Below are 26,247 nucleotides of genomic sequence, written 5' to 3'. Positions count from 1 at the left end.
TTTGTTAAATATTAAAACATATTTAAAAAAAAAACTTCTGATCAATAATTGTTGCTAAAGATACATTCAATGTGCAAGTATGCATTTATTATGACTTTTTTACTGCCTAAAACATGTTCAACCCAGCCGTTGAGTTGTCATTACCTGATAGGAGTGATTCTAAGTCTTAAATAAAATGTTATTCTATACATGTTTGATGAAAAACATATAAGCATCATATAATTAGATATTTTCATGTTAAATAACTAATAACTACTTGAAAATAATATTAGTGCTGGTAATATTACTAATTCCATGGTAACAAGCGGGTATACTTTATGTTGGTATAATAATATATATCAGCATTATAACAGTACATGGGTTGTATATTTTCTTTTAGTTTTACATAAACCATGAACAGACATCTCCAGTTTTGTAGAGGCCTATCTTTAAAAAACTGTGGGGCCTGTTATAAAAATTTGATTGCTGTTATTATTGCAAAGAAAAAACATTTCCTTCACATTTTTCAATAAAGGGTAAGAATTGCCGATGGATTCAAGCCCACAGACAGTTTAAAGTGAAGGAGATCCAACTTACTGGTATTGTGTCAGGACTCCAGTGCATCCCTCCGTCTCAGCAGGATCCTCTGCAGCTGCTCATCGGCATTTGCTGACGGAGACACTGCTTTTGGTTGGGAGGAGCTTCTATTGAAATTCTCCTTGACAGTTTCAACAAAAAAACAAACAAACATGCAGACAACATGTTCAGTAACCATTACAGCTCAAAATAAGTTGAGAAGAAACTCCAGAAGTTTGAACTGGTGCTTGTCTTACTTTAAAGTTGTACTCCATAAGAATTGAGAAACATGTTTCTAGCGGCATCTGTGGCAGTAAGATGTAACTGCAGGTGAGCCTGTGTGTTGACAAGTGTATTTTTTTCTCTCTTTTATAAACTTTATTGAAACCCATTCACCCCTCTACTTCCTGTCCGTCCCCTATATTTTCCCCTCTTAAATCCACACACACACACACAAACACATGTTCCTATTACACTTCTGCCCTTACTACAAGCCTGACTCAGAAGTTTGGATTTTCAATTTCCAATTACAAGTGAACGCAGCATAAACATTGTTGACGATCTGGGCCGACAGACCAACTGCTGTCAGCAGCGTCACTAACATGTAGAGATGCAGCGTATCGGCCGATACCCGATACTGATCTGATCCTCCTGTTAAATGAATGAAGCGTATACCTGTCCATGTGAGTGAAGACATCAGGCTTTACATAAACATTTAGCCTTGTTAAAAAAAAGGTAACAAATTAACATAAATAGAATTGTACTTAATATTATATATTAACAAATAAAGTGTTTATCCCCACCCCTCATAACTTTTGCGTTGCAGATATTGCGTGTTGCAGTTGGACTTGTTGCCGTATCAAGTTTGAAATGTTTCCTAACAGCAGACTTGGCGCGGTCCGGCAATTGCTCCACGTTGCTCTTTGCTTGCTCATCACTAGCTGCTGTACGTGCTGTGCTTGATGATGTAACCGCTGTTGCAAACATAGAATTTAAATGACTAGATCACTGTAACTGTATTGCTGTGTATGATATTAATAAAAAAGAAATGACTGGATTGGAATTCTGGATTGGCCTCATTCATCCGATATCTGATCCACCTAATTAGTCAGTATCAGAGCCGATATCCAATCCGGGTATCGGTTCGGTGCATCTCTACTTTAATGGCGGCTTATTTACATCTAGCCCGCAAATGTCCCCACAGATATGGATATTGGAATACTCGGCAAAAAAGACAACAAATGTTTTCATTAGTGGGTCTTATGATCAATCACTATTGTTTTAACTCCCTCTGTGATAGAGAGGAACTTAAAAGGCAATTCAATGGATGGAAATCTTATAGAGAATAACCTTAACTGGTGTGGATGTTTAATGTAATCAACTTACATGATATTCTTTTCTTGTATTTGTACTATGTAAATATTGACCACGACTCTTTAAATGTTGCAGTAGCACTTTCTCTTCAGTAAAATATCTGATATAATTTTATTATATTTTAACAATAAATTGTGGTGCGGACACATCCATATAGAGTCAAGAAAACAAAGCTTCTCCTCCAGTGTAAACACGGTAAAAGTTCAACCAGTCAAATAAGGTTTGTGAGGACATTGGATAGTTTTAAAGTCCCATTACCATGATTCCTGTAAGTTCCTGAATGGCAGAATTGGAGGGCAGCCTTTCCATCTGATAAAAGGAAAATAGGAGCAAGAAGATGGGTTTGGTAAATAAACAGCAGTCTGACACATTATACTTATTTTTCCTCATTCAGCACTTAGAGGCTAAACTGCACCTCTTACCACAGAGACGAGACACTGTAGGCAAGCTCGAGGATGTATGCTTTCTACAAGAAGCAAATGTGTAAACACACAATCATTTTGAGTCACTTCAATTTTCCCATCCTTTACCCATCATTATTTATAATTACCTCGTAGAGCAGGTCCTAATGCTATCTAATTTGGCAGAGTTGTTGTGTCGGAGGAACATGCAGACAAAAAGATGTCTTGGCCATATGTCATGTTTTTATTAAAACAAGCCGCTCTTAGATAATCCCACACACTGATGGATTTAAGAGCACTGAACAATATACACTCAACAATGTACAGTGTGCTTACATGTTTGATTTCAACTGGGACGACAACAATCTCAGCAAAAGCGGGTACATGCCGGTCCTTTAATGACTCTCCTGTTTCATGTTTTCATGTCTTCTCTGTCCTCAATGTTTCATTTTCACCGGGAGACGTAGCTGCAGTTTCTACTGGACTTTTCTACTCATTTTCTGCAGGTGCACTCCTTTCTTTGTCTATCTGACTGACAAATGATTCTTCTGTTTAGTCGAACCAACAGTGAATGTACACTACCGTTCAAAAGTTTGGGGTCACTTAGAAATTTCCTAATTTTTGAAAGAAAAGCTTTTTATACAGTGCTTTAGACTAATCTAAGTTTAAACTAATCTATACATTGCCAATGTGGTAAATGACTATTCTAGATGCAAATGTCTGTTTTTTGGTGCAATATCTACATAGGTGTATAGAGGCCCATTTCCAGCAACTATCACTCCAGTGTTCTAATGGTACAATGTGTTTGCTCATTGGGTCAGAAGGCTAATGGATGATTAGAAAACCCTTGTGCAATTATGTTAGCACAGCTGAAAACAGTTTAGCTGGTTAGAGAAGCTATAAAACTGACCTTCCTTTGGGCTAGTTGAACTTTCATGTGAAACTCGACAATCTATTCTTGTTCTTAGAAAGGAAGGCTCTTCCATGCGAGAAATTGCCAAGAAACTGAAGATTTCCTACAACGGTGTGTACTACTCCCTTCAGAGAACAGCACAAACAGGCTCTAACCATAGTAGAAAGAGAAGTGGGAGGCCCCGCTGCACAACTCAGCAAGAAGAAAAGTACATTAGAGTCTCTAGTTTGAGAAATAGACACCTCACAGGTCCTCAACTGGCAGCTTCATTAAATAGTACCCGCAAAACGCCAATGTCAACATCTACAGTGAAGAGGCGACTCCGGGATGCTGGCCTTCAGGGCAGAGTGGCAAAGAAAAAGCCATATCTGAGACTGGCCAATAAAAGAAAAAGATTAATATGGGCAAAAGAACACAGACATTGGACAGAGGAAGATTGGAAAAAAGTGTTATGGACAGACGAATCGAAGTTTGAGGTGTTTGGATCACACAGAAGAACATTTGTGAGACGCAGAACAACCTAAAAGATGCTGGAAGAGTGCCTGACGCCATCTGTCAAGCATGGTGGGGGTATTGTGATGGTCTGGGGTTGCTTTGGTGCTGGTAAGGTGGGAGATTTGTTCAGGGTTAAAGGGATTCTGAATAAGGAAGGCTATCACTCCATTTTGCATCGCCATGCCATACCCTGTGGACAGCGCATGATCGGAGCCAATTTTATCCTACAACAGGACAATGACCCAAAGCACACCTCCAAGTTGTGCAAGAACTATTTAGAGAAGAAGCAGGCAGCTGGTATTCTATCTGTAATGGAGTGGCCAGCGCAGTCACCAGATCTAAACCCCATTGAGCTGTTGTGGGAGCAGCTTGACCGTATGGTACGCAAGAAGTGCCCATCCAGCCAATCCAACTTGTGGGAGGGGCTTCTAGAAGCATGGGGTGAAATTTCTCCTGATTACCTCAACAAATTAACAGCTAGAATGCCCAAGGTCTGCAATGCTGTAATTGCTGCAAATGGAGGATTCTTTGACGAAAGCAAAGTTTGAAGGAAAAAAAATATAATTTCAAATAAAAATCATTATTTCTAACCTTGTCAATGTCTTGACTATATTTTCTATTCATTTTACCCCTCATGGTGGTAAATAAGTGTGACTTTTCATGGAAAACACAAAATTTTCTGGGTGACCCCAAACTTTTGAACGGTAGTGTAACTCACATCACTTCCTGTGTTGCAGGAAGGTCAGACACAGAGGGTTTACTGCAAACATACAGTATAGGCATGCAGATTCACGGTGCTGTGTGCAAAGACTGTTCGTCAACAACCATGACAAAGACAGCAGTGTTACTCAGTAACGCATTACTGTAATATTAATACTTTCCCCAGTAATGAGTAGTGTAATGGATTACAGCTTCCAAAACAGTAATTAGATTACAGATACAAATCCAAATAACACTGCGTTACTGCATTTTTTTGTCCCAGGTAGGCTTATCTCCATCTTATTAGATGACATGTAGACCTACCTAGGGCAGGTCACTTAGGCTGCAGGCCAAAAAGATAAAGGAAAGAAACGCTGGAAGCATTCTCATTATTATACAGACTTAGATCGATTGCATTCCTAATGTCTTCTTTATCCATATTGAATTAAGTGTTTCTTATAATCAGACAAATTGATTATTTTTGGTAGGGATGTCCTCTTACCTTAGCTTAGCAGACAGTTTCGGCTGTATTCCAGTCTTCCTTAGAGCGTCTGTTTTCTTCCCGGTATGACGTGATTTAAAAAACAGCGGACCGGGCCGGGAAACTGCAAACAAAAGTTCCCCGACCCGGTTGATGGATATAGGAGGCCATAGAAATAAGGAGGTGTGAGGGCAGCAACATCAACATTGAAGATGGGACATACATGCTCCCACAAACCCCGGTCCTCGCTGGAACGGACACATGTCATACCCGGAAGAAAACAGAAGCTCTGAGGAAGACTGGAGTACAGTCGAAACTGTCAGCTAAGCTAAGAGAACATCAATATACAGACTTGATTTGCTAGTGTACTGGACAACAAAGATGCACTTCCTGCAGCTGCCAGCTGTCCAAAGTTCAAACTGATGGGGAGGAGAGATGAGGGGAGGAGAGATGAGGGGAGGAGAGGTGAGGGGAGGAGAGATGAGGTGGAGGGGAGATGAGGGAAGGAGAGATGAGGTGGAGGGGAGATGAGGGGCGGAGAAATGAGGTGGAGGAGAGATGAGGGAGGGAGAGGTGAGGTGGAGGAGAGATGAGGGGAGGAGGGATGAGGTGGAGGAGAGATGAGAGGAGGAGAGATGAGGTGGAGGAGAGATGAGAGGAGGAGCTTCTGTGTTCTGTTCTGTAAACCATAAATATTCCTTTCTGCTCTTAATAGGGAATATGTAAAGAAACACTAGTCAAAAAGTGGAGAGAGTTATGATCTTATTATATTTGACTATACATAAATAAGGGTTATTCATATACTGTATCCTGTGGGGACTGAGAGGCTGCAGTGATGCAGTTGAACTGATTGTTGGGACTATTTTTTTGTTCCAATAAAATTAATTCAGTTCTAAAAGGAGCTGGCTGAACAGGTTGACTTTTTGATAATAAAAAAGCAATATAGTTATATAATAAGCAACTTAACTTATTCATTTTTAAAGTAGAGTAATATTATTACTTTTTAATGGGGTAATAAGTAAACTCTTTTCTATTCCGTCACCTTCTCTTTTCTAAAATGTAATTACTTTTTTTTTACTGAAGCTGGAGAACCCGGAGAAAACCCACGCAGACACAGGGAGAACATTCATCTTCAACCGCTTGTCCCTGTCAGGGTCACGGGGGGCTGGAGCCGATTCCAGCTGACATCGGGCGTGAGGCGGGGTACACCCTGGACAGGATGCCAGTCTATCGCAGGGCACATAGAGACCAACAGAGACAGACAACCATTCACACCTACGGGCAATTTAGAGTCATCAATTAACCTAACACATGCATGTCTTTGGATTGTGGAAAGAAACCTGAGAACCCACGCAGACACAGGGAGAACATGCAAACTCCACACGGAACGGGCCCCAGCCAGGATTTTAACCAGGAACCCTATTGTTGTGAGGCGACAGTGCTGACCACCACACCTCCAATGGAGAGCAGGCAAACTAAAAATGTGACCAAAATGAATAAGCATGTTAGGGCCATCCACACCAAGAAGGATATCTAAAAGAAAATGATTTGACGATTATTCGACTATCGGCAAGACGTGACGAATCAGATTCGACATGAACATTTTAAGTTGGGGACACCCCTGCTATAAGTATAGTGTTTTAAAAATCCTCTAACTCAAGTGGATGTTAGAGGCCACACAACTATAACTACAGTGGCAAATGATATTGGTGGGAGTGATTTGATGAATGATAGAAACACTGACAAACTCAGCAGAGCAGCGGCTCATTTTCAACAGTTTTGTTATTCTTATTATACATATTCATACTAATAAGAATAATGACAAATTTAAAGCAAAATTAAGTTCTTCATTAATTAATTAATTAAATTATAATTTAGCAGTACATTTTTATAAAAGCTAATTTGTTAGGATCCCGGTTCTGTCAGGCTCTTCCCTCTTCCTTTTGTGTGAGTTTGTCTCCCTCTGTCTGTTTTCTCCTTGTGTCTTTCCCTTTGTGTTTGTATGTCGTTGCTGGTAGGCGTGGCCCCGCCCAGCTGTGGATCATCAACTCGTCAGCGCTGGAGGAATAAAAGGCAGGATGTTGCTCGCCTTCAGTGCAGACTATTGTTGCATTTACGTGGTATCATGTCTTTCTTGGTTGGCTACCAGTACTTATGATCGTGTTCTCTTTCCGTGTTACGCTGTTCTTTGTTAATTGTTTCTTTGTTTCTTTTGTTACAGTGTCCCGAGTTCCTGTTTTTTGACCACCCGTTCGTGTTTGTCTCCTGATCCCAGCGTTGGTTTTTCATCGTCTTCACCCGGACTCTTTACCTGCTTTCCCCGTTCCCTGGATCCTGTTTGTTTCATGTTTTCCGATTAAGTATTTGTTTAAATCTTTCTTGGTGTTCGTGTCTGCATTTGGGTCCTGCTCCCGCACCGTTCATGAAATAATTGGTGCATTTAGGAAACACAATCATGCAGAAGATCTGTGGGGCTCCCACACAGCTGGACAGCTTGGCGTCACTGATAATAAAATTCTAGCATTATCATTATAGTATTTGGTGTGGACGGCTCTTAAGACTAAAGACTAAAATTGCTTCCAGAATTAACAGTTGGTCTCTGAGGTGGTGAGAAAGCCCTTCAGGGGCAAAGCCTGTCTTGTCTTTGCTTTTTCACACTTAACCAAGCAAAGGCAGTGTAATGCCAACCCAGCATGTGATTTCACATGTTGCTGGCAAACCGATAGAGATGTGACTTGTTTCACATTAAAGAGACAGCATCTGTGTGAGTCAATCCACATTTTAACCAACTACTACCAACAAACCACCAACTGTTGGGTGTGGTTTCGCCCTGCAGACCGTCCCTTTCACATAGATGTCAGATAGGCTCTGTTGTGGCTCTACCTATGCCGGCTTAAAGGTGTAACACCACTGTCCCCAACATTGTATCTTCATAACGTTCACATGGATGGTGAGGCATAATGAAGGGGCAACAGCAACAAACAGGCAGTGTGAAAGGGGCTAGTGGAGGTGGTGGTTGGGGACAGTACCTGTGGGGAGAGCTGCACAGATGAATCGATTAGTTGTCAACTACTGAGTCAGTCACAAACTATTTTGATCTATTATTTCCTCTTTTCTCCTCTATTACAGTGAAGTGAATATATTTGAGTTGTGGACAAAACAAAACATTTAAGGACATCATCTTGGACTTTTAGGAACAATCCAGATTGATCCAGAAAAAAATCAACAGATTAATCAACAATGAAAATAATCGTTAGTTGGGGCCCTACTATGGAGGGGCAGACGGGGGTGATGGTTCCCATTTTTTAAAAAGGGGACCAGGGACTTTGGCTTAGATGGAGTAGACGCGGGCTGAGTCTTGCTCCTGCAATTTTTGATAATTTCAGGACCCCAAAAGTCACTGCAATAGTAATATTCTTCTTGTTTGACGGATACATCACCTAAATATGCCAAAACACGTGACCAGACAGACTTTAAAAGACCAGGGGGCCAAGGCTAGCCCCGCAGAGAAGGCAGGCGGCGAGATTAGCATGGCAGTCATTATTAACCTTTTGGAGCAGCACCGTACAGCCCTCTCCGCCGAGTTTAAAGCCCTCTCCATCGATCTCAAAGCTTCCATTTCAATGCTCGATGCAAAGCTGGACCATGTCCGCGCCACTGTGTCCGACCACTCTCAGAAGATAGGCTCCCTCAAGATAAATGCAAACCTACATGACAAGCGTCTGCTAACGCTGGAGGCCTCCTGTGCCGTGCTAACAGAGAGCAACGCTAAGCTGCTGGCTAAAGTCAGCGACCTGGAGTCCCGAAGCCGACGCAATAACATCAGAGTGATACGATTACCAGAATCTGTTAAAGGTCCGCGGCCCACAGCCTTCTTCGCGGAGCTGCTCATGGAGGTTTTCGGGGAAGGCTTTCTGGAATAACTGCCGGAGTGTGACAGGGCTCACCGCACACTGGCTGAGAAGCCGAAGCCAGGGCAGTCATCATCAGGCTGCCTAGGTACCAGGTGAAGGAGAAAATCATAAGCGAAGGCCGCGCCAAGAGAGGCAAACTGCAGTACAGAGGCTCCCCTATCATCATCTACGAGGACTACGCTCTGGAGGTGGTGGAGCAGCGGCAGAAATACAGAGAGGTGATGTCGAAACTTTATAACCTGGGCTTCAGAACCGCGCTGCTGTTCCCCGCCAGGCCGGTCATCACGATGAAGGACGGAGGCAGGAATGTGGTCTGATGTGCAGAGGCGACCTGCACCAGTGCAATGTATGTATTCTGGTCTATTTATCTTGTTTGATAAGCTTGTGAATATTCTCACTTGTCCAGGTCATCGTCACCTCAAAGCAACTTCAGTCAAAAGCAACTCCACTTGGTTATTTGTCTAGGAAGATGTATCACCTCTCATCCAAGAGGATTCATCAGTTCATGTATGCATCTGACCAGGCTAGGACTGGGACCAGTCCCAGTATCTTGTTTGATGTGGAGATATGCCTGCATAAACTGCCCTCCCTAAGGCATCTTAGCGCCCTCTGCTGGCTGATTTAATTAATTTTACATGGCTGTCATTGTCTGTCTGGAATCATTGTTATTATTAATTTATTATTATTATTATTATTATTATTATTATTATTATTATTATTTCCATGTGACTTACGGGGTCAAATGTTAGTTGCCAGCTGGAGAGCTCAGAGGATTTTTTTCCTATGGGAGTAGCCCTCAAATTGGTCACAAATGTTACTGTTTTATTCCCTTTAGGTTGTTTTGTTATGTTTTATGTGTGTTCAATTCAATTCAATTCAATTATATTATTTATAGTGTCGAATCATAACAAAAGTGTTTGAGTCCTTTATTGTTTGTTTGTTTGTTCAGTTTTACCCTCCCTCTCCACTCTCTTCCTTCTCTACTACAGATTACTTTAAGGTCATGCAATGTCATTCTAACTTATTATTATTGTTCCTATGGCTAATACGGTAAAGACGGGTACTGGAGTGCGGCTGATCTCCTGAAATACTAAGGGAATGAACAACACGATCAAAATAGGTAAGGTCCTGACACAGTTACAGCACCTTCAGGGGGATGTGATGTTTCTGTAGGAAACACATCTCAAATCAGCTGACACCTCACATATTAAGACTGCGTGGATGAGTTAGAGGGGCAGCCATCATCATTCATAAAAGGATCTTGTTTGAGCCAACAAATGTAATCCTAGATACTGACAGCCGCTATGTCATAGTTTCGGGCACACTCCAGAACACACCAGTGGTCTTAGTTTTGGTTTATGCGCCCACCTGGGACGATGAAGAGCTATTCGCCAAAATCCCAAATGCTGACAGTCACCGCATTATCATAGGCGGAGACTTCAACCTGGTGCAGGATGTGACTCTTGACAGATCTTCTTCTACACAGGTTACGCTATCCAAATCAGCACAAACAGTAAAATCATATGCATCACAGTTGGGAATTTCTGATCCTGGAGGTTTAGAAATCCCCATGGGAAAGCTTTCTCCTTTTTCCCCATGTGCACCACACATTCTCCTGATTCATCAGATTTCTTCTTACTCGCTAACGACCTCCTCAACTCTGTGAATGAATGTGAATATCACCTAATAGTCACTTCTGACCATGCTCCTACCACAGTTGACATTAGTTTTCCACAGGATACAATTCCACGTTCACCATGGAGGTGCAGCTCACACTTACTGTGAGTGGCAGCGGCACTCTGTGGGAAGCGCTTAAAGCTACTGTCCGGGGACAGGTGATATCCTATCTTTCTGTTTTTCTTACTTAACCTATTTACTTACATTACACGTTGTTCAGTTGCTTGATTGGTTATTGTGACCATGCCTGTTGCTGTAGGGGTTGGCAGGATTCATGTTAGGTTTTTTGTTTTTTTTGTCTCCGTTCAAAACACTGTACGGCTGTAATGTTTTTCTTGTGTACTTGTCTGCCAAATTGAATAAAAAAATGTGGTCCACTTTTCTTTTTTTTTTAATTCCAGAGGGTGTCCTCAAATGATCTGGTTATTACACTGCTCAGCCTGCTTGGGAACATTTTTTCCAAGGGTGCTGGAAAGGAAGTGGGCAGCTGATTGCTGAACCTCAGAGTTGAGGTGGTTTGGGCACCTGATCAGGCTGCGTCCTGAATGCCTCCCTTAAGATGTTTTCTGTGCACGCCCAACTAGTGGGAGACCCTGGGGCAGACCCTAAAGTCACTGTAGGGGTTATATATCTTATTTGGCCCGGGAATGCCTTGGAATCCACCAGGTGGAGTTGGAAAACATCGCCGGAGAGTGAGATGTCTGGAATACCTTGATTAGCCTGCTGCCACAACAACTCAAACCCGGATAAAGTATAAATAAATAGATGGATAAATGAAAAATTGATGGATGGATGGATGGACGGACAGACGGATGGACAGATGGATGGAATAATGGGTAGATAGAATAATGGATGGATGGATTGATCGATCGACAGATTGATGAATGGAATAATGGATGGACAGATTGATGAATAGATTAATGGTAGGACAGATTGATGAATGGATTAATGGATGGACAGATTGATAAATGGAATAATGGATGGATGGATGGAATAATAGATGGATGGATGGAAAGGATGATGGATGAATGGATGGATTAGCCTTACAGTAACATTAATGTGTCACTCAAGTGAGGCATCACAAATGAACATAGTTTGGAATAATTCTATAGTTGTACATGGTTCAAATGAATTAAAAGAACATTTTTAAAAAAAAATTGTGAGAAATGTAAGATCCATAGTGGAGAGTAGGTGGAATCTTCATTACACCCACATCACTATCACCACACCCAGTGTAAGGTGTGTGCTAGAGTAAATGGGAGAACACACAGCATTATTGGCCAATACTGGCAGTTTACTGGCATCAAACTGGAAGGAAAAATAATGAACTGGCTTTAAATGGTAAAAGAAAAAGCAGGCCGTAAGAATTGTTAGTTAAAACACAGTTTAAGAGGATTATCAAAGGTACCTGTCTCCTTGCTCTATTAGGTGACTGGTTGACAGGTCGAAGTTGAACGCCTCTCTTGATCCTGTGCATCATTTCCTCCACTGCCTGCTGCCTGATATCCGCTTCTACGAGTGACAGACACACACAAGCAAGACAGTCAAGATTTGTCTTTGTTGCTTTTTTAACAGAGATGTCCTATTTAGCAGCTTCACTGATACTAAACAGGAGTCTGGCCCAGTGGGAACGAGTGCCAAGAACCAAAGTGAGTTTAAATGATTACAGGTATTGAGGTACAGGCCCTGTGTAATTCACAGGTATCATTTAGATGGAAGCTTGAGAATTACATGAGCCACAAGGACCAATCAAAGAAGTATATGTTGGAGAAACTCCAACTTATTCCTCTTTATTATGCCATAAGTATTGACTCAAGTGTATAACTATGATTCCTATGTCTATGTCTATATGAGTGGATTTCTAATGTAATCTGTAATCATGGAAACATTCATAATTATTGCTGAGACTGCATTTTTTTCTATTTATTATTCAATACAAGTACACCCGAGTGTTTAGAGCTTTATCGTGCATGAGGTTACCAACATTATTCTGGAATTATTTCCAACACAACACTCAGCAAAGACTTTCTGAAGTTCACAAAAGATGGGAACAAAAACTCTAATTCTGCAATAATGCAGCCCATTGGCAAATAATGTGAATATTTAATATTTCTAACATTCAACATTCAGTGGCATACACAATGGAACTATTGTCAGTAAGATGTCTTTAAAATGTCACACAAAAACTATTTTGTGTGAAAGTTACAGTAAAATATTTTCCTCCAAAGTACTCAGAAAGAGGCTATTATTCAGGTGTCAGAGTAGAAGATCCTTGGGTGGCACCTATTCAGCATAGTATGTAATTCCAACAAATACCCTTTGCGTAGTGCCCAATTCAGACCTCATATATTCAAAAACTATTTAACGAAATAAGAACAGTATAGCCTGTTCAGTCAACATGGATGTTCTCCCTTTTCCAACGAGTCAAGGCTTCCCTTTTGTTTGCACAAATTGAAGAATTTATCATGTTGACCTAATAGGCCAATGACTGAGATTTGAGTTTGAATTTCTCATGCACCACTTGCTTCAACATTTGTCCTTCTACACAAAAGTGACTTTGATTCGCAAAGGAAAGAGCCAAAAGGATCAAATCTGAAAGGCAAAAAATAGGATTCAAGACCAGTTCTCCTCCACAAACTGCATGCATGAGAAATAGCAGACCTGAGGAGAATTAAATACAAAATGAACATGCATCGCATAGAGAAAGAATAAATATGTAGGATGTCTAAAACAAGTCATTTCAATTTGAACAATAATGACCAACTGAAATCGTTATAATGCAGACAGGAACAACTCCTCAGTCTTCCCACTCGTGCACCATTTTTTCAAGGCCATCTCACAGAGCCCTTTAGCTTGCAATCTACAACTAGCCCTATAGTTTGTGCGTCCTGAACAGGTCCCCAGGACAGGCGCTCTCGTCGTATGCCACCATGGGCTTAGCGGCCAAGAGTTATACTGAAGCACTCGTCTGTTTGTGTGGCAGCCCTGTGCCCGGAAGCACATTCGCCCATTCACTCCCATAAAAGATTTCTGGATTCAAATCACAAGGCTCATAATTATCTACCAAAACCAATTATTATTTACCAAAATTGAGATATGGGCAGAAGGAGGAGGGTGTGTGCTCTAAAAAGAGCCGTAGTGAAAGACCTCCAGCAGCTTAGGTCCTGTCTCTGTTGAGCCAATACAAGGCTCCGGTAGAGACACAACTCTGCTGCTCAAACCTTTTGTGCATCGTGTTCGAGGTTTTTTCTATTGCTTTTTGTTGTTTTTTGTGTTGTTTCATGCTTGGCGCTCAGGCAAGGACTCTGGAACGCAAAGATTTCTTCATCCGGTAAGTCCTCTCACGTTCATGAGAACCAAAAATGATCCTAGAGGGAGCCTGCATCACGGAGCAGCTTTCCATAGGAATGAATGGGCGCCATTTTTTCATCCGCTGTCCATAATTTTTTCTGTCTTTGGTGCTGAACCTGCTGTCAGTCAGACCCAGACTCAGATGAGGCGTCTGTTGTCACTAAAATGGTGGACTAGCAGAGGTGTCAGAATGATAAGTGTAGTTAGCATCTTTTATTAGCTCCTGTTGTTAGCTTGTTAGCTTGTAACTGTCAGTGGCTGACAGCTATGATGACAGTGTGTTTTCTCTCTGTACTGACAGTCCACTCTGCAGTGGAGGTTTCACGTTCCTTTGCTGGCATGTATTAGACAGTGATTGGTTTATGGATTAGTGATGTAGCAACTAGAGCTGCCGGGGATATGTTTGATGCACAGACGTCTTCTCCCTCAGGAGAGGAATGTGAAAACACCTCTCTAGTGACAAACTTTAATCAGATACAAGCCACTATAGTCAGTGTCAGACCTTTTAGAGGACACAAACAGAAGAAACACACATGCAGACAGCGGACCATAGTTTATTTTCACTAATGTTAAAGATGCTCTACTCGAAATATTAAAAAAACATGGCCTGTGATTGCCTCCACACAACTCTCGCTCCAATACATGAAATAAAGTTATTTTTCAAGGCCACATGCATACATATGCACACACAGCTGGACAGTCTGGACCATTCATTCCCAGAGACTGGGTCATGACCCATATGGAGGTCACAGGAGACTTATTTACAAAATTTCAGCCGTTATTGTGGATGATAAATAAAGACTAACTGTTACCTTTCACTGCTTTATTTGAACTGCTACTTTTGGACTATGTGTAAGAAATAATATATAACAGTACTATAACAGTTAGAGGAAAAACTGTCACTCTTAATTCACCAGATAGTTTATTGTTTTTATTGTTGCAATCTGAAACAAAAAATGATTACTGTCCCATCCCTAATACGTATATTATTCCACTGATGAGAGGGGAAAAATGAGAATGCACTTATTTTGTCTCATTTATGTGTTAGAGATAAGACTTATTGTGACATGGGTCTCGATGGTTTGTCATTTTAAAAAAGTAGGTCGGCAGAAAAAAGTTTAGGAAACACTGGTCTAGACTGTCAAAGAACAGAGAAACTGGGATTACATGGCACAACAAGTCAAGTGACGCCATTACTCCATTATATCCATTAGTATTTGTTTGTGGGTTTATTATGTTCATAATGTCAAATACAGAACCTTTGAGTAAAAAAAAACTTTTTTTATTTTATATTTTTGCAAAAAATATACAAATGCAAGCACTTCAATGACCCATGTGTATTGAAGTCTATTTTCCAAAACTTTCAAGGACCAGGGGGAACCATGTCTAATGCACATTTGATGGATGTTTGCTGTATACCTGTTGTCTTGGCTGAGTCCTGGACCACCAGTGGGACGTCAGTAGTGATGTCTTTTCGTTTTCGGATCAATGACAGCAGCGAACTAGACACATAAAAATCAAATGATCGTTATGAGGCAGCTGCTTCCACAGGATCCCAAAAGTGCTCATTGATTTGGTTTCTGTAATTAACCAACATTCTCTTTTAGTCTTTTAGGAACAAATAAAGGTTTTAATCGTAATCATACTGTATATTATCTTTTGTTTTTGCATGCACACCAGGATGTTGTCATTTCAAACTTTTTTTCTCACTTTTATATCAACAGCAAAACAAGATAAAAGATAAGTTAACCTGATGTTTGACCAGCCAGACTAACAGCTCTCTCTCTCAGTGACAGACTCTCAGTGAGTGCCAATTCAACATGCTGAATTGACTGAACACAGCTGAAAAGTGCCACCTAAAGGCCAACAGAGCCAGTAAGGATGCCACAGGGCTGTGTGAGGCTTCATAGTAACATCATAACAACGTCATGCAGCTGTTTTGGTGCTTACCAAAAAATATTATACAGATCTTTTAAAAGAAGAAAATCAGCTCTAAGAGATTTACATCTAGATTTTATGTCCCCATGCATCCAAATATTGGTTTCTGTTGCAAAACAACACTATAAGATCAGAGATGAATTATTATTTAACATTTTTATTTTGTTTAAAGCTTGCTACAGAGTGAACTATCAAGTGTCTATCATAAAGGGAGGAGTGAATAAGTGAACAAGGGGTGGATTTTGGTCACAGTAGTAGGAGTATTTTCTAACTTTATGCATACTCTATAGAGCCTCAGATCTACAGTAGGGCTGGACAATAGTTTTATACTATCATTTATCATCTTTCAAATTTTTCAGAAAATCTGATGGAAAGTATTTTGAGTTTATAATTTCCACCAAATTCCAAGTTTTTAATAAAGAAGAAGAAAATACTCATATGATAAATAAATTAACTCAGGAGTATACAAAAATAGGCTTTACAATGTTTTTTTTATTTCATAAAGGGTATTTGTTTATTAAATCACCAGAAAACATGTTATATCCATGTTTACCGTTATCAAGTTATGACATGGCTGATATCGGGAAGACTCTGGCCTACTCAGAACCTGTGTGCCCTATACACTACAGCCCCCCCACCCCCACCCCATCTAAATTAACCCTCTTACCATCAATTGTTGGCAATATTTACATACCCACTTCCAGCTGTCCCAATTATGCTCACTCTTTTTTGCGTTGTGCATGCATCATTTGCCTCTATGTTGGCACATAGATGTTGCCCATATGTTTACACATATTTATGCTTACATTAGGTTTGTTTCCATTAGGGTCGAATACCCAGAATGAGGCTGGTCTATCTCGTTGAAGCGCCCCTAATTTGCATGTGAGTTGCTCTAGCAGCCATCTGAGTGGCCGTTTGTTTACCTGTCACAGAGCAGGGCCATTGGTTGCTGATTGGATGTAGTTCTCAGCAGGATGTGAGATGTGGTATAACGCCACAACAACACAGAAGAATGCGCCGCTGTAACACTGATCAGCTGATCACCGGCGATCAAAACCCATTCAGAGTGATACCTCATCTCCAGAGTCTCCTAAATCCCTCAGGGGCCTTTTTTATAATGGAAACACAGCAAGTGAAAGGCCATTTGAGAGGGCGTGGCCTGAAACTTTCCAAGCTGCCACGTTTAACCCTAATGGAAACGCACCTATATACCCTATTATAGTGTGACAGCTGACTGATTATTTACAGAGCATATTGTGTGTAATCAAACCTGAGTGGGTTGGAGGACAGAGCTGGAGCTAGAGGAGGTGGAGGTGGTGGGGGAGGTGGAGGTGGAGGTGGAGGTGCTGGAGCTGGGGTTGGGTTGGTAGCTGCCTGCCACCTTTTCTGGAGCTCCTCAACTGGAAACACATCACGTAACAGTAGACAAACAGCAACAGCACCAAGGGCATAAGAAAACTCTTGTTTTAGCCTGCACACGGTGGTCCCACTGTTGTGTTCCATTCTGCATAGTGTGCAGTGTAATGCCCCATAGTGTCCTGTCCTTACAGTTACAAATATATGTTTACCTGTAGATCGCAGATCCCTGATCTCCACTTCAGCCTTGGAGCATTTGTCACTGTACTCTCTCTTCTCCTCCTCGATGAGCTCCAGTTTACGCCTCAATGCCATCAGCTCCCTCTGAGCTTCACAGCTCCTCAGCCTGTCCTCCATCTGCTTTATCTGACAATGTACAAACCACACACAGCTTGTTTACAACAAGCTAGTCATAGCACTGAGACAACATTGGTAAAAATGACTAATGACCTTCTAACAGCCTCAGACAAAGGACTTGTCTCTGTACTTGTTTTACTAGATCTTAGTGCTGCCTTTGAGACTATTGACCATCGCATCCTGCTACAGAGACTGGAGCATCTAATTGCCATTAAGGGAACCGCATTAAGCTCGTTTAAGTCAAAATGCTGCAGCTCGAGTACTAACTAAAACAAATCAAAGAGAACATATTTCTCCTGTATTAGCTTCTTTGCACTGGCTACCTGTGAAATCTAGAATATAATTTAAAATCCTTGTCCTTACCTACAAAGTTCTTATTGGTCAGGCTCCGTCGTATCTTAAAGAGCTCATAGTACCGTATTACCCGACTAGATCGCTGTGCTCGGAGAATGCAGGGCTACTTGTGGTTCCTAGAGTCTGCAAAAGTAGAATGGAAGGAAGAGCCTTCAGCTACCAAGCTCCACTCCTGTGGAACAAACTCCCAAGTGTTGTTCAGGAGGCAGACACTGCCCCCATATTTAGGAATAAACTTAAAACTTTCCTCTTTGATAAAGCTTACAGCTAGGGCTTACGAGCCTTTAGCTATGTTATTGGCATTTGATTTCTCTTACCTCTATGCTGATTTTTTTATGCTTTATGATGCTGCTATAGGCCTAGTCTGCCGGGGGATAATCCTGTTCCTGATACTCTGAGCTTCTCTCCTCTCTATCTGTATCATTCATGTCTCATCAATGCATGTTACTAATTCAACTTCTTCCCCGGAGTTGTTTGTGCTTTGTCGTCTCGCAGGTCTCTGCTGATCATGGTGGTGCCTGCCTCCGTGGTCCTGCATGATGCTTCCTGCTGCTATTATTACTATTAGTCATATATACTATCACTAGTCTTATAAATTATAAAATTTGTAGCCATAAAAACACAATCAGTGGTATGTCTCACTGTATCGTAGCTGCTATTGCCGCTACTCATCATTGATCATGTTTGCCACCATAATTATTATCATTGTCATATTCTATCACCTAAGCTGTGCTTGTTTCTACTATTCTGCTGTATTAACCGCCATAACATACAAGTCATATTCACATTACTATGGATATTATTATAGTTACTGTTACTTTTCGGTTGCTTGCATCTCTGGAAGTGTGTCTGTCTGTCTGTCTTTGTGTCTGTCTTTGTCTCTCTCTGTCCATCTGTCCATCTTTTCTCTCTTTCTCTCTCCTTTTCTTCCTTCTTGCACCGAGCAGACAGATGTCCATTCTCCTCAGAGCTGGATCTGTTTGATGTTCCTGCCTGTTAAACGGAAGGTTTTCGTTGCCACCGTACTCTACGGGGGAAGTGTTGGGTCTATGTAAACCATAAATAAGTCATCGAGCATGGTCTTTACCTACTCTGCAAAGTGTCCTGAGATAACTTTTGGCACTATAAATAAAATCGAATCAAATTGAATCGTTATAACTATGAACTGTAGATGGCAGCGTTGTGCCTTCGGGCATCTAGTCTGACAGAAATCCAGAAAAAGAAGAAGAAAATAGCCGTAATTGCAAAGTGAAGCACCATGTACAGCTACGGAGGTTAAATCACTGACAGCCTGATCTCACTACAACACAACGGCTCTATTTTTCTGAGAGCTCATTTCTGTTCTTTTAAAAGCATTCAGATCCCTGGTTAGCACTAGGATAACTTCCATTTAGCATAACAACAGTGTAGGCTGGGCCAAGGGGTTAGCTTCAGTTAGCTAGCTGCCTTGGCTGATACCTGCGATTGAAGCGATGAAGCAATGATGAAAAATGTGACAAATGTGTACAAACGACAAGATACTCTCGTTCCGGGCGATTTAATCACGTCCATCGCTTTTGATGTAAATGCACGGTTAGTAAATAAAAACATCCCATTTACCCATAACTCATCTATAATAGATCCAGATGGGAGATATATCATTGTCAATGCATCTATTAACAAAATACCATACATATTAGCAAACATTTATGGCTAGAACCATGATGACCCATCTTTTTTCCATAGTATTTTCTCTCTACTCAACAATTCAACAAATATCATAACAGCTGGATATTTTAATACTGTCAATCCTACTTCTGACCAATCAAGCACAACTGGTAACTCAAGACACTGGCACTCCTCTGAAGTTATAAAAGAATACATTTAGGATGGTGGACTTGGCGATAATAGGAGAATAAGAAACCCATCATCAAGAGAATATTCATACCTCTCCTCTCTCCATCAATCCTCCTCTAGAATTGATTTTTTCTTATAAGCTATTCACTAACCCGCCACATCAAAGACCACTTAATTCATTCAATCATAATAGGCGATCATGCTCATGTTTCACTCTCATTAAACATCCAAACATGCAAACATTCTGACAGACTAAATGAACAAACACAAAAATAAATTAGCCTACTTAAAAACCAATTAGAAACAAATATACACAATAAGACACAATTTCTCATCCATCAGCCCCTATATGATAATTTTCATTACAATAATAACTCTACCAAATATCTGGCAAATCTACGAGAACTTGTAAGAAAAGGCAGTAATTCCATCCAAACTTGATACTACAACAGGTATTATCACACAAAACCCATTGAATATAAATAATGTATTTCTTAACTTTTACAGTAACCTCTATTCCTTAGATCATAATCCCAGCCAAACAGAAATAGACTTGTTTTAAAATAACCTGGAACTACCAATACTGCCTAAGGAACAAGTCAACATCTTAGACACACAATTTACCTCTGAAGAACTACTGTATACAAAGCATGGAACAAAACCCGGACCGGCTGGATTTCCTGCAGAATTTTACAAACACTTTTGGGATATATTGTCACCTCTGTTGTACAGAGTAACTGTATAAATTAAGTCTACCTCCACTATACCCACACACGAATACTGCTGTAATCACACTACTATTAAAACCCAACAAAGACTGAACCCATCCATCAACACACTTACTTAAAAACCATTACTAAAACGCTAGCAACAAGAATAGAAACAGTCACCCCATCACTAATCTATCCCCTATCAGACTGTTTTTTATGAAAAAAAAAAAATAGACACGCTTCAAATAATATCCATAAACTTTTCAACTTAATCAATACGTCACAGCTAAAACAAAACAAAATCATAATTGTATCAATAGATGCAGAAAGTGCAACGAAGTAAACTGGTCATTTTTATTTAGCACTTAGTACAAATTTGGCTTCGGAGAATCATTCATCCACTGGATAAGAACACTGTGCACTTCACCTACAGTTACAATATTTATAAATGGGATCACCTCACCAAGCTTCACACTTCACCAGGGAATCAGGCAAGGATGCCCGCTCTCCCCTTTGTTATTTGAACCATTGGCAGTAGCAATACGGCAAAACAATCAAGTTAAAGGTATTATGGGCAACAACTCAGAACACAAAATTAGTCTGTATGCTGATGATATATTATTATACCTACAAACCCCCCCATCATCACATCGAGAAACTTTTAACACTAGTTCTAAAATTTCCTCCATCTCAGAGTACATAATAAACTGGAACAAATCAACCATATTATGCAAAAACAGCTGGGATTCTGAAGCCCATCACACCACCTTTCCACTTCACACTGGCAATATAAAATATTTAGGCATTAACATTTCCTCCAGACTATCAGAGCTTTTCTCCCTCAATTACACCCCTTTACTAAAAGCAGGACCTAGAAAAACTAGACCTAGAAAAAGTCCATCAAAATGCTGCAGTTAATTCAGAACGCTGCTGCTCGAGTCCTCACCAAGACCAAAAAGGTTGATCATATCACTACAGTCCTCAGATCTTTACACTGGCTTCAAAGAATTGATTTCAAAATACTTCTGTTGGTTTACAAAGCACTGAATGGTTTAGGTCCAAAATACATTTCTGATCTTCTGCTCAGCTACGAACCATTCAGACCTCTCAGATCCGCTGGGACAGGTCTGCTCTGTGTCTCCAGAGTCAGGACTAAACATGGGACAGGTCTGCTCTGTGTTCCCAGAGTCAGGACTAAACATGGGACAGGTTTGCTCTCTGTCCCCAGAGTCAGGACTAAACATGGGACAGTACTGCTCTGTGTTCCCAGAGTCAGGACTAAACATGGGACAGGTCTGCTCTGTGTCCTCAGAGTCAGGACTAAACATGGGCCAGGTCTGCTCTGTGTCCCTGGAGACAGGACTAAACATGGGACAGGTCTGCTCTGTGTCCCCAGAGTCAGGACTAAACATGGGGCAGGTCTGCTCTGTGTCCCCAGAGTCAGGACTAAACATGGCACTGGTCTGCTCTGTGTCCCCAGAGATATAACTAAACATGGGACAGGTCTGCTCTGTGTCCCAAGAGTCAGGACTAAACATGGCACAGGTCTGCTCTGTGTCCCCAGAGTCAGGACTAAACATGGGACAGGTCTGCTCTGTGTCCCCAGAGTCAGGACTAAACATGGAACCGGTCTGCTTTGTGTCTCCAGAGTCAGGACTAAACATGGGACAGGTCTGCTCTGTGTCCCCAGAGATAAAACTAAACATGGAGAGGCAGCGTTCAGTGTTTATGCTCCACAAATGTGGAACAAAATTCCAGAAAACTGCATGTCTGCGGCAACTCCTAGTTCTTTGAAATCAAGACTGAAGACTTCTGTTTTCCAATTCAATTCAATTAAATTTTATTTATAGTGCCAAATCATAACAAAAGTTATCGCAGGACACTTTACAGAATAGGTATAGACCACACTCTTTGACTTATTTATGATTTACATAGACACAACAATTCCCCCGTAGAGTACGGTGGCAACGAAAACGTTCCCTATAACAGGCAGGAACGTGGGACAGACCAAGCTCTGTGGAGGACGGCCATCTGTCTGCACCGGTTGGGGAGGAAGAAAAGAAGAGAGAAAGCGAGAAAAGACAGACAGATGGACAGAGAGAGACAAAGACAGACAAAGACAGACAGATGGACAGAGAGAGACAAAGACAGACAAAGACAGACAGATGGACAGAGAGAGACAAACAGACCCACTTCCAGAGATGCATACAACCAAAGCGTAACAGTAACTATAAAAATATCTATAGTAATGTGAATATGACTTATATGTTATGGCAGTTAATACAGCAGAATAGTAGAAACAAGCACAGCTAAGGTGATAGAAGAATATGACAATGATAATAATTATGGAGGCAAACATGGTCAATGATTAGTAGTGGCAATAGCAGCTACTATTCAAGATTCAAGATTCAAGATTCAAGAAGCTTTATTTATCCCGAGGGAAATTATTGGGCAACAGTTTCGATACAAAGGCGGAAAAGGATCAGAGTAACAATAAGCATAAACATAAATCAAATCAAAATAAAGCTAACGTCAGATAAATCAAGCAATGAACCAAGTGTGACAGAGTGCAACAGACGTCGTGGTTAAGCGTAGGTATATACAATACACAACAATAGGCAGCGTGCAATTTAGCAGCAGATTGAAATAAAATAAGTACAAACTAGATAAGTGAGAAGGAGCGATAATTTATAAGTGTTACAAATGTTAAAAATGTAGCAGCATGTCCTACAGAACTAAGTGACAGTATGGCACAGTGGAGTGTAGCAGCATTTCGTACTTAAGTAAGTTACAGTAAACCACAGTGAAATGTAGCAGCATGTCCTAAAGCACAGTAAGTGTATCAGCAGATAGTTACAGTAAACCATTAATAAATAAATAAAGTGATGTAGTGGTGGTATAAAGTGACAGTGTCGTATAGCAGCATTACTTACTGAAGTAAGTGACAGTACAACTGAATAAAGTACAACTGAATAAAGTGGTGCAGTGATGGTATAAAGTGACAAAGTGACATTTTCAGGATACAGTGTCTCCACTGTTCCTTACCTGACTGGGGGGAGATGAATTATAAAGTTTGATGGCCGCCGGAAGAAAAGACTTCCTCCGGCGTTCAGTATTACACCTTGGGAGAATGAGTCTATGGCTGAATGTGCTTCTGCTGGAGGTCAGCAGCTGGTGGAGAGGGTGAGAGTTATTGTCCAGGATGCTGTGCAGTTTAGACAGCATCCGCCTCTCAGACACCGCCACCAAAGAGTCCAGTTTGACCCCCAGGACGGAGCCAGCCTTCCTGATGATCTTACTGATCCTCTTTGCGTCTGCTGCCCTCAGTCTGCTGCCCCAGCACACAACAGCAAAGAAGATGGCACTGGCTACCACTGACTTGTAGAACATCCTCAGCATGGTGTTACAAACATTGAATGACCGGAGCCTCCTCAGGAAATAGAGACGACTCTGGCCCTTCTTGTAGACAGCCTCAGTGTTCTTGGAAAAGTCCAGTTTGTTGTCCAGGTATACTCCAAGATATTTGTAATCCTGGACAACATCCACAGTCACGCCGTTGATGGAGATGGGTGTGGGGGCAGATTTACTCCTGCGGAAATCCACCACTAGCTCCTTAGTCTTGGTGGCGTTTAGAATCAGGTGATTAGCTGCACACCAGTCGACAAAGGAGTCCACAACGCCCCTGTTCTCCTCCTCCTTCCCCTCACTGACACAGCCAACAATTGCAGAATCGTCAGCAAACTTCTGCAGGTGGCAGGACTCAGAGAGGAACTGAAAGTCTGAGGTGTACAGGGTGAACAGAAATGGGGAAAGAACAGTACCCTGTGGAGCTCCAGTGCTGCAGACCACGGTGTCAGACACTCCGTCCTGCAGTCTGACATACTGTGGTCGACCCGTCAAGTAATCCGTAATCCAGGAAACCAGGGGAGGGTCCACCTGCATCGCCGTCAGCTTCCGTCCCAGCAGAGCAGGCCGGATGGTGTTGAACGCACTTGAGAAGTCCATGAACAAGATTCTCACTGTGGTCCCCGCTCTGTCCAGGTGGGCGCAGGCACAGTTGAGCAGGAAGATGATAGCATCCTCCACTCCTAGTCTCGGCTGGTAGGCAAACTGTAGAGGGTCCAGTGATGAGCTGACCAGGGGCCGAAGAAGTGAAAGAACCAGCCTCTCCAGGGACTTCATCAGGTGCGACGTCAGCGCCACCGGTCTGTAGTCTTCTGAGGTGCTGGGACGCACCTTCTTTGGTAATGGTACCAGGCAGGATGTCTTCCACAGCACAGGGACCTTCTCGAGACTCAGGCTGAGGTTGTAGATGTACTGCAGGACTCCACACAGCTGGATCGCACATGTTTTGAGGACCCTCGGGCTGACACCGTCGGGACCCGCTGCCTTGCCTGGGCGGAGTCTGCACAGCTCCTTCCTCACCTGCTCTGCAGTGAAGGTCTGTCTGCTGTGTGTGTTGGTGGGGGTGGAGAGAGGTGATGGTGGGGGGGAGGGGACAGGTAGGGCAAAATCAGGAAGGAATTGAGGGGGAGGTGTCAGCAGGGTTGGAGGTTTGGAGGTGGGTGGTTGTAGAGGGGCCGTGGGGAGGTGGTCCAGAGCCCTTTCATCAAATCTGTTGAAGAACAGATTTAGCTCATTGGCACGTTCAGTACCACCTCCTACCGTCTGGCTACCAGATGGTTTGTAGCCAGTGATGCTCCTCATGCCGCTCCACACGTCCTTTAAGTTGTTCTGCTGGAGTTTGTGCTCCAGCTTCCTCCTGTAGGTGTCTTTGCCCTGTTGGATCCTCTCCTTCAGCTCCCTCTGGACCTGCCTCATCTGCTCTCTGTCCCCCTCTCTGAAGGCCCTCTTCTTCGCATTCAGCAGGACCTTGATGTCTCTGGTGACCCACGGCTTGTTATTTGGGAAACAGAGTACAGTCTCTGTAGGAACAACGCTGTCCACACAGAAATTGATGTACCCTGTTATGCAGTCCGTGAGATCATCAAGGTCCTCCCCATGTGAATTACAGAGCAAATCCCAGTCTGTGAGTTCAAAGCAACCCTGTAAAGCTTCGTCAGTCTCCTGTGACCATCTCCTCACAGTCCTGGTGGTCACAGGAAGCCGCTGGACTTGGGGCTTATACAGGGGCTGCAGATGGATGAGGTTGTGATCTGATCTTCCAAGAGGAGGAAGGGCAGTGGAGCTGTAAGCCTCCTTAACATTAGCATACAGCAGGTCCAGTGTCTTGTTTTCCCTGGTGGGACAGTCCACAAACTGCTTGAAAGTGGGCAGTGTTGCAGCCAGAGTGATGTGGTTGAAGTCCCCAGATATTGCAATGAATGCGTCTGGGTGCCGTGCCTGAAGTCCCGCGATGACGGTGTGGATGACGCGCCGCGTTTGCAGTCGGAGGAATGTAAACAATCAGAACGATCACGTGTGAAAACTCCCTCGGCAGGTAGTATGGCCGCAGACTCACGGCAAGCAGCTCAATGTCCGGGCTACACATACGCTCCTTTACAGTCACGTGTCCAGGATGACACCACTTGTTGTTAATAAGAATAGCAAGTCCCCCACCTTTCCTCTTGCCACTCTCACGGTGACTCCTGTCCGCCCGAACAGTCTGAAAGCCGTCCACAGTTACGTTCGAGTCCGGGATGTCCTCGTGGAGCCACGTCTCCGTGAAACACAGCACACTGCTCACACGATACATCCACTGAGTCTTCACCAGGCCCGCCAGCTCGTCCATCTTTTTAGCCAGCGACCTCACATTCCCCATGGTGATGGAAGGGAGAGATGGTTTATATCTCCTCTTCTTTTCCCGTTGTTTACGTCCAGCCTTACATCCCCTGTA

The 26,247-nt window shown here is 42.2% G+C and overlaps 1 protein-coding gene across 1 annotated transcript in view; it reads right to left on the bottom strand.

Moving 5' to 3' along the window:
* Positions 1 to 586: 586 nt before the first annotated feature.
* The window catches only part of shtn1 (shootin 1), a gene marked incomplete at its 3' end in the record, with an annotated part of 52,832 nt that continues 27,171 nt past the window's right edge, over positions 587 to 26,247 (bottom strand). Inside the window, exons 7-12 of the mRNA XM_083922490.1 lie at positions 17,367 to 17,520; positions 17,069 to 17,198; positions 15,280 to 15,362; positions 11,918 to 12,021; positions 2,188 to 2,238; positions 587 to 697 (exon numbers count right to left, since the gene is read on the bottom strand). Of these exons, the coding sequence (XP_083778616.1) occupies positions 587 to 697; positions 2,188 to 2,238; positions 11,918 to 12,021; positions 15,280 to 15,362; positions 17,069 to 17,198; positions 17,367 to 17,520 (633 nt within the window). The remainder of the gene's footprint in view (positions 698 to 2,187; positions 2,239 to 11,917; positions 12,022 to 15,279; positions 15,363 to 17,068; positions 17,199 to 17,366; positions 17,521 to 26,247) is intronic.

The sequence above is a fragment of the Echiichthys vipera genome (assembly GCF_963691815.1).
Source record: "Echiichthys vipera genome assembly, chromosome: 11".
In the NCBI taxonomy this organism is placed as follows: domain Eukaryota; kingdom Metazoa; phylum Chordata; class Actinopteri; order Perciformes; family Trachinidae; genus Echiichthys; species Echiichthys vipera.
The sequence above is the reverse complement of the archived record's forward strand: the minus strand, read 5'-3'. Positions and strand labels throughout refer to the sequence as shown.